Here is a 9,530-nt window from a genome sequence, read left to right on the forward strand (position 1 = left end):
TGAAAACCAGAGTTCCAATTTGCTGTACCACCGCCCATGTAGGTCTCCATATGTCTCATGATAAAAATAGCATAATCAAATTTGTTTTTGGCCGTTCTCCACTCCATCTCAAGTCTGTCAGGCGTTAATGTATTTATTTCACTCGCCTTGTGATGTTTTTTGTGTGCCAAATATCTCACAAAATTGTGGTGCTGTTTAATCAAAAGTAATCAGTGTCACATAACAAATCCAAATTATGAAACAGCAATGTTTAATGTAATATACAATTTGTTTTGGTTGTTTATATGCAAACAGTATTAATGACATTGAATCACGATTCATTGGATCTAGCTCGCTAGAATTTAATAGAGTTAGTTCACCTGGATTTACTATAATGAATCTGGATTCATATTAATGAATCTGGATTCATTAGAATTAACTATAGGTAGTGCATAGTGATTATGTGATGTGAACACAAATTCACCAGCTATATTGAATCGAGATTTATAGTAAGATGTGAATCCAGATTCACTAACTCTCGTGATCAAAATTTCAGATCACTAGTTATAGCTAGTGGATCGTTATTACGTGATGTGAACACAGATTCGCTATGTCTAGTGAATTGAGCTTCATAGTAAATGTGAATCCAGATTCACTAATTATAGTGATCGATATTCACTAGAGTTAGCTAATCTCGAATTCTCTGACTCTATTGAATTCCAGATTCACTATATTTAATCCATATTCACTATAGTGAATCGAGATTCACTAAAGTGAATCGAGATTCACTAAAGTGAATCCAGATTCACTATAGTGAATCCAGATTCACTATAGTGAATCCAGATTAGCTATAGTGAAACCAGATTAGCTATAGTGAATCTGGATTCACTATAGTGAATCCAGATTAGCTATAGTGAAACCAGATTCACTATAGTGAATCTGGATTCACTCATTACTGTTTTTGGCCAGTAAATGTTTAAAGAACATACGTAAGGTGGAAAAAACATACCAAACCCTCAGGACGACCTTGGTATTTTTCCTTGTAGTCTGGGCAGTTTTTGCTATTGTCAATCAGCTCCATACTTGGATTCTTTAGCCCATAGCATACAATGTAGAAATGCTCAAACGCATTTATGGGGAAGAAGACCTATTTGTCATGAAATTTAATAAGAGATTTTACAGATATAGTTAAAATTGGGCTAAAGAATAAAAACATTGTCTTCGAATCTTTACCATATCAATCTCATTAAACTTCATATGTGGATACAGAGAAAGTTGCTCATCCATCTGGGTAGCAAACCGATTGTATCTCAATTTATCATTGACCTCATCTGTGTGATGAATGTTGCAAAACTGTACAACATAAAACTGGTTAAATAATATGTTACTCAAGTGTTATTTTAAATAAAATAAAGGAAGATACGTACGGTTGTCTCAACATTGCAGAAGAATCTAAGTGGAGAATTTCCAGACTTCATTTGTTCTCTGCTGTTCAAAATATAGGACCAAATGCTGATTACATTTGCCTCAATGTAATCAGTAGGAAGGAAAGTCTTGAAAGCAGGTAAGAAACATTCAATTTGTCTCCACTTAAAAACCATTTCACTGAAAAAACAGTAACAATATTCAATTTAATAAAGGGACAAAATACTAAAAACAGTGAGTCTCACACCTAAAAATAAAATATCAAATAAGATTTAAGAACTCACAAATTCTCTTCTTCAGCAGAATCATCTCCTGAATGCCTTGCTTCTTCTCTATGTACCCAATTCCATATGATGCTTTCCAGCTGACTTTGCCTAGCAGTAATCTGAGATACCCTCTGCACCCATGGTGACCGAAGAGACGTTGCAGGCTTTACCATCCTCTTTTCTTTCCCCCTTCCCGCATGTCCCTTATTTTCGGCCACCTGAACTTTCTTACCTTTACATTCATTAACTGCAGCAGCATCTTCAGATTGTTTATCAGTTCTTTGTACAGATTCATTAATGATTTCAGATTCACAAGCTTTAGCAATCTGAACAACATCAACCATTTCCACTGATTCAGTCTGAGTATCCTGTGTCAGCCCAAGAGAAAAACTAGGTTCCTCAGTCTGTGGGGTACTACATTCGCTGATCTTCCGTCTCACTGGTCTGTCATCCTTTTTCATGCTAACAGACTCTATAATCTTATCAACTTCTTGAATAAACATTGGGGAGACTTGTGTTTGTGGTATATCACCTGATATTGGATCAACAGCAGGGGAACAATGCATATCTCTACTCACCTTGGTGTTCACGTTAGGGGTATCATCAACAATGTTTCCCACAGCTGTTTCATCGTCACAGGTACTTACACGATGTCCACACCCCTGCACAAGAACATTTGAAACTCTTTGTTGAATTTGAAAGAGCTCATTGTCATCGGGGAACAGCTTTCTCATTGTCTCACACTCAGCATCAAATCTATTTTTTGCAGATTCCAGCTCTGCAGCTCTCCGTTGAACCCTCTCAATACAATCCTGCATTTTGAATATCACAAACATTGGTCACCATAAATTATTAACATGGCGATAGACAAGTTTCGATAGATTGAGATTACATTCAATGTATTTCAATCAAGATTCAGTAATAGTGAATCCAGATTCATTCCAGTTTCATTTTAATGAATCGAGATTCAGTAATAGTGAATCCAGATTCAGTTCAATAGATCGATATTGAGTATCACTGAATCCGGATTCACTTAACTGAATCTGAATTCAGATTAACTTGATTGATAATCACTGATCTGAAACGATATTCATTGCTATTAAAATGATTCATTGTTCTGAATCGACATTTAGTTTAAGTGAATCGAGATTCACTCCTACTGAATCTAAAATATATTGAATAAACAAAGTATTCCAACTTATTTTGCTAACCTTTCTAATTGTGTCAACACTTTTAGGAGAGTTTCCAGTAGCACTCTGCATTCGAGATGAAGGTGCAAGTTCAACCCTCTCTGTAAATGCACCTTTTCCAAATGAATTTGTACTTATTTCCTCTGACTGTCTTTCCTTCAAGGCGAAGTCAGTCCATCCTAAAAATGTAGGGGTTGTTCTCTCAACCAACCTCCTACCTTTGAACAGAACCCGATCGGCATAGAACAGCTAGAAAGACGGAGATAAGAAATTAAGCACATCAATTAGTAATAATAATGTAAAACTGCTTTAACTGCAGTAATGTAGAAATAAATCAATATTATACAAGTGACTTACAATCAAGAATGCAAGAGGACCCGTGTAGAATTGTTTTGCCGGGTCAACCTTCCACTTGTGGTGGCTATCTATCATTGAGTCAAGCAAGAAAGAACACCAATTGTATTCAGAGCACTGATCAACATCATCACCAAGTACTAGAATCTGTTGGTTAATATACGGATTGCTAAGCGACTGGATCATGCTGTTGTGAAAGAGAACCAAGAAATTCAGTTTAAAAAACAGGTTAACATCAGAAGTGTGCTTCAGTTTATCAGACACAGCCCCTGGAGTAATTTTCCAACCAAATCTGTCTGTGAATTGACCCCTCCATTCATCCACCAATGCTGACTTGCCAGTACTGGAAGCTGGTATACGCTTCCTGCCTAGAGGTAATCCCATCACTTGATGTACATCTTCCTCTGTGATACTGATTGATCCTCTGGGAAGATTAAGCGCAACGGATTCACTGTCAAAGGACTACAGAATCTGGTACCCCAACTGATGTGGCAGTTCCTTTAATCCAAATTGTAAAAGAGCCCCAAGTCCAGCTAGTCTCACCCATTCTTTTTGGGAGTCAGAGAGTGACGAAACCATATCAGAGAATATCTTTGGAGAGACCCTTATCCTAGTCAACTCCTTAGGTTCAGAACTCACTTTTTTTTCTCAAAAGATTCTCCAGTGACAAAAAAATATAATTAGATCAAATTATCCATCAGTTAATACCAAAAAAAGATGTTTAGTACACTAACCTTTTTCATCTTTTTCCTTCCAGTGATCTGTTCATTGTCTTCCTTCCGGTGATCTGTTCATTATCTTCATCCCTACTACGCTTTGATGTTTCCTCATCGGCATGATTATTTGGGGGGTTGACGAGGTTATCGTCATTGTTGGACCTCACATGTCTTTTCTTCGCAAGCTTCTCCACCCAAAAAAATAATATAATTAGATCAAATTATCCATCATTGAATACACAAAAAAAATTAAAGATTTTTAGTATACCAACCTTTTTCCTCTTCATCCTTTTTGGTGTCTGTTCACTGTCTCCATCCCTTGCACGCTTTAATGTTTCCTCACTGTCAGGATTATTAGGGGGGTTGATGAAGTCATCGTCACTGTTTTGCATGTTCACAGTGCGTGTTGTCCTCTGTTGAGGTATAGGTGTAAATACCTCAACACATGCTTTTTGTTTGTTTCTTGAACTAGATCGTAGACCTGCTAAATCGATGACATTTCATTTTTTAATGATACCAGACTTTGCATAATGCATGGCAAGCATGAAGGTTTAATCACATTATTGAATATAGATATTATAATACATATCGCGATTCATTGGAGTGAATAGCATTTCGCTGAAATGAATCTCGTTTCACTGCACTAAATCGCGATTCAACAGTGTTTCACTGTATTGAATCGAGATTCACTCTAAGTGAATCTAGATTCACTATAGTGTATCGAGACTCAATAAAGTGAATCTAGATTCACTACAGTGAATCGAGATTCAACCAAATGTATTGAGATTTAGCAAAGTGAATCCAGATTCAACAAATTGTATCGAGCTTCAGCAAATTGAATCCAGATTCAATGATATGAAACCAACTCCATGCCATACCATACATTCTTTCAGTGTCTTGTCCCTCAACACAAAAAGGAAAAACTTATCATCGTTACAGTTTAATTTCACTGTTAGTATACATAAAGCATATAATTTTTTCCATCCTATATACTTGGCTTCGGATCATATTTGGGAAAATATCCATCCTATATACTCGGCCTAGGATCATATTTGTTATTTTTTACAAACAATCATAATAAAGTGAATCTCAATTCTCAATTCTCTACGAACAATCAGGATTCACATTAGTGAATCGAGATTCTCTATGTTTGAGTGCATACAAATTGACTCCACTAAATAGCTATTCACTTGAGTGAATAGAGATACGATCGAATGAATCGCGATTCATTCAAATGATCTCGATTCATTTACAGTGAATCTCGTTTCACTGAACGTGAATGGAGGAGATTCAAGTAGAGTGCATATTGCAGAATCCAGACCAACCAGAATTAATCGCTACCCGTTTAGAACAGATGAAACATTTTATAATATTAAGAACAATTACTTGATTTAACAAGATAAAGGAAAATGTAAAAAATAAAAACCCTAAACTAGAACATGCAACAGTAACATTCTATAAAGCTAAAAAAAAAAGTCTTCAACAACATGCAAGTGATTCACGCTCTAAATTACGAACTTTTCCCACACTGAATCTTATGAAAAATGTTTCAAACTTTAATAAAAAATTACATTTTTAATACGAGGGTTGGAATCGTTTTACCTGTTCTGAAGACGAGGGTTTTGGAGTCTCTTGTTGTTGTTTTGTCTTCATCTCTATCGCTCGAATTCTGCTTGTCGTAGTCATTCGGTCGAATCTTGCTCGTTCGTCTTCGTTCGAGTTGCTAACGACGATGTTCAAAGAAAACCTAAATTTGAGAAATCGACGGAATGTGAACAGTTTAGTTCTTGGGCTGTAAAGAGAAGATGAAACTGGAAACTGAATCGTTTTTTCTCATGCCGTGCGGAAGAAGTGTTCGACATTCTTCTCTTAATTAATTTACAGCGTATGATCATTAATGCGCTTTTCCTATATTACCCCTTTTACGGTCTATTTTGTAAGCTGATGATGTATTTAATTTCAATTTGCCATTTTCAATCTTGACCATTGGATGAAATAGAATGTAGGGTTAAGATTGGTTTTTAGTTCTCTAGGTTTTTTATTAGAACCTCTCCCTATATATTATATATATATATATATATATATATATATATATATATATATATATATATATATATATTATATATATATATATATATTATTATATATTATATATATATATATATATATATATATATATATATATCATATTGCCGGCTGATTTAGGAAAGTGAAATAATAAGAAATATGAGGTCTTGATATGACTAAATCGAGTGAGCGCATCACTACCACATAATTATCATTTAGTAGTTAGTTTAGCAAAAAGAACCGTCAACTCATATCCACTGTTTCTATATGTAATTTGCGTTCAAATAATGACAACATAAAAAGTAAAATTAATGAGATGGACTAATAACCATCTTGTGCATTGTGTAGTTCTGTGTCGAGGGAAAAAAAAAAGAGAAACAATAATATGTTTAATTAGAAGAAAGTTGAAATCAATTTTTAATAGTTTCGTGGATGGATTCACAACGCACCAAAGAGTACTGCAATTAAATATGAAATAATTTGAAAAGTGGCTAATATCTTGTTATTTGTTTAGTTCACAGATGATAGAAAACGTGTATTGATAGGACGTTGTGCGGATTCCCAAAGTTGAATGGGGAGAGGTTAATCATCTAATTTTTATTGATTAGATATTCGATAAATATTAATTTAATATTGAGAGATCAGAGTCCTTTTTGACAGTGTATATTTCAAATCTTATAATTTTAGGATATAGATTTTACCATGGGATTTAAAATTCATAGATTTTTTGTTATGGATTAGGATTTCTAAATTGTTGTTTGTTTCATAATATTTTAGAATTTGAAATACTACAATTTATGATATTTTATTTGTTTCAAGCTCAAATTGCAGCATTATCAAATGTCAAAATTTTGTAATATGATGAATATGCTATCTTGGAGAGGTTGACTCTCACAGAAAGATAAAAATTGGAATTTGTCAAACCCTCTCCAATTGAGAGGTAAGCACACTCATTTATGAGATTTGTCAAAATCCTCTCTAATTGAGAGGATTTGGCAAATTCTAAAAATTAGGCACTTTTTGCACTTTTGGGATTTAATATTCTGAAAGTTTTTTTTTAAATAAACATCATATATAGACTCCCAAAATATGAAAAAACTCACTTTTTGATCCCAAAACTTGTAATTCATACCAAATACCAAAATTTTTGGTGAAACAAACACCCCCTAATAGATTTTGGAGAAATTGAAATATAATAATTTGGGGACTTGTATTCAAATAGATGAGATCTTGAGTACCGGTATCTCAAATGGTGCAACTATAATAAGTAAACTGCTAATAATGACGAAAAGTGAGTCTAATCAAGGTAATAATTTCTAATCTCCTTGGATCCTTAAACTGTAAACTTGCTAAAATTTTCACCATATTCCAAAGAAATGAACTAAGGTGAGAGTTACAAAAAGATACCCACCATAGGAATATTAACAAAGTCAAGATTTACCTCCAACATAAAAATATACATGCACGCTGCATTCATGTATAACATATTCCTGGTGTTAATTAAGTGTCACAACAAATCCTCAATACTAACATTTCAATTCATGAAAAAGTTAAATTAAATTGCACCATATTAACCATTGAAGTATATATATACGCACACACACGCATATATATACTAGGTGAATTGCACGTGCAATGCACGTGGTATAAATTTTTAGATTTAGCTAAAATTGATAATTTAGTTTAGCATTTCACTCTAATTTATTCATTGAATCCTTTTAAGCTAATCTAGAGTTTATATACATGTTTAAACAAGCATATGATAGCCTAGTGAATAGGGGTGTCCAGCCCGGACACCCGGGCCAAGTTCGGGCTCTAGGTCGGGCCCGGGCCCGCTCTTTGGTGCTCGGCCCTGCCTGGAATAGTGATTTTATTTTTTTTTATTTTTTAATATGTATTATATATGTATAATATATGTATATATAAATATATATAATATGTATATATATAATATATGTATATATAATATATTTCTATATATGTATAATATGTCATATGTGTGTATATATATACTCTCTCTTAGTATATAAGTATAAATAAGTATACTCTCTCTTATATAAGTATATATATGTATAAGTATATATAAGTATACTTTCTCTTATATAAGTATATATAAGAATACTCTCTCTTATATATGTATAATGTATGTATGTATGTATATATATACTCTCTCTCTTAGTATATATGTATATATAAGTATACTCTCCCTTATATATGTATACCCTCTCTTATATAACGGCTACTTCTTCCCCATTGGCCCAACGGGCAACGGCTACTTATGCGATTCTCTCTCTCTCAAGCTATAACTTATAAATATATACAATATATTTACATATAATATATGTATATATAATATATAGTTACATAATAATTTGTAAGTATATACTAATACATAATTATATAAAATATAATAATGTTAAACTAATTTTTAGCATTTTTTTATCAAAAAAAAAGAAAAGAAATTAAAAAAAAACTAGTTGGGATGTACTTATCTATTGTGATGCAATGAATTCCAAAATAAATTTATACTTATAATTTATAAATTATTTATTAACTATTAATAAATAATTTATTTTTATAATTTTTTATTTGTAATTTATGTCATTTAAGTGATTAATAAAATTATTATTTTTTATTAATTTTTTGTCTTTTTTTATAATTTAAAATTTAAATAGAATTTAAAAAAAGGAAAAAAATCGGGCCGGCCCGGTCGGGTCCGGGCTTCGATTTTGCCCGACTCGGGCCCGGATTTCCGGGTCGAGCCGGCCCGGATGGACACATCTACTAGTGAAGACCCAGAAGGAGCACCGCTTGTTTGCAAATCTTATATCATTATTAAAAGGATAATTGTATAGTAAGATTTAGTTATATTTTAACATGTAAGATTGATTCACTAATTTTCATTTAAGAATTTTTAGATTTTTATTTTTCAATGTACAGAAGAATATAAATCAAAATAGTTTATTAAACTTATTTCTAAATGGATATTTTCTCGTAAATGGGATATCAAATAGTTAATGTTAGTATATGTAGAAAGGTCCTTTAACTCGGTGCTAAACCTTTTTAGTGGAAATATAAATAAAAGTACAATTTTACAATCGACAGTTTTATTCCTCTTTATAATGACAAGAAAGGATTGACGCATGCATGCTCTACATAATTTTATATAATATGACTAAAAGCAAGAACAAGAATATCAGTTTTAAACACAATTCTACATTATAATGTGCTTCGCAAGTTACCTCTCCTTCATGTTCTAATACAGTGTCTTCAACAGCATCACTTAGCATTTCAATAGAATTGACAAAAGCCAAAGATGCATAGTCTTCTTCCACTATCATGACCCTGCACTAAAAATGATAATAAATTTTGTCAGCCAAATATCATATTACAGAGTAAACATAAAGATAAATTAATATAGGTGTCACTACTTATATTTGTTGCAGCAATATTAAATAGGGCACCAAGACAAAGACCTTGATCATGATTCATGTAATCACTCTCATGAAAATGTTAAAGTTTATGTGACGACT

General features: G+C 32.7%; 2 protein-coding genes across 2 annotated transcripts in view; both read right to left on the bottom strand.

Annotated features, from left to right (window-relative positions):
- Positions 1-1,244, bottom strand: part of LOC109851022 — a 22,110-nt gene extending 20,866 nt beyond the window's left edge. Inside the window, exons 1-2 of the mRNA XM_020421125.1 lie at positions 1,213-1,244; positions 989-1,126 (exon numbers count right to left, since the gene is read on the bottom strand). Of these exons, the coding sequence (XP_020276714.1) occupies positions 989-1,126; positions 1,213-1,236 (162 nt within the window). The 5' untranslated portion in view covers positions 1,237-1,244. The remainder of the gene's footprint in view (positions 1-988; positions 1,127-1,212) is intronic.
- On the bottom strand, positions 1,290-3,793 carry LOC109846931. Its single transcript, XM_020416171.1, has 6 exons — positions 3,693-3,793; positions 3,218-3,638; positions 2,882-3,109; positions 1,689-2,482; positions 1,407-1,584; positions 1,290-1,310 (listed from the first exon to the last, which is right to left on the bottom strand). Exons 1-6 carry the CDS (start codon positions 3,791-3,793, stop codon positions 1,290-1,292), a joined length of 1,743 nt encoding a protein of 580 aa, XP_020271760.1.

Source organism: Asparagus officinalis, chromosome 7 (genome assembly GCF_001876935.1).
Source record: "Asparagus officinalis chromosome 7, Aspof.V1, whole genome shotgun sequence".
In the NCBI taxonomy this organism is placed as follows: Eukaryota; Viridiplantae; Streptophyta; class Magnoliopsida; order Asparagales; family Asparagaceae; genus Asparagus; species Asparagus officinalis.

Bases quoted from the DNA above. Each gene is read 5' to 3' on its own strand.
- LOC109846931 (XM_020416171.1), bottom strand. From the start codon at position 3,793: ATGGTTTCGTCACTCTCTGACTCCCAAAAAGAATGGGTGAGACTAGCT. The intron at 1,585-1,688 runs GTGAGTTCTTAA...CTGTTTTTTCAG, and splicing joins TCTGCTGAAGAAGAGAATTT to TGAAATGGTTTTTAAGTGGA. The intron at 1,311-1,406 runs GTACGTATCTTC...TTCATCACACAG, and splicing joins TCTGCAATGTTGAGACAACC to ATGAGGTCAATGATAAATTG.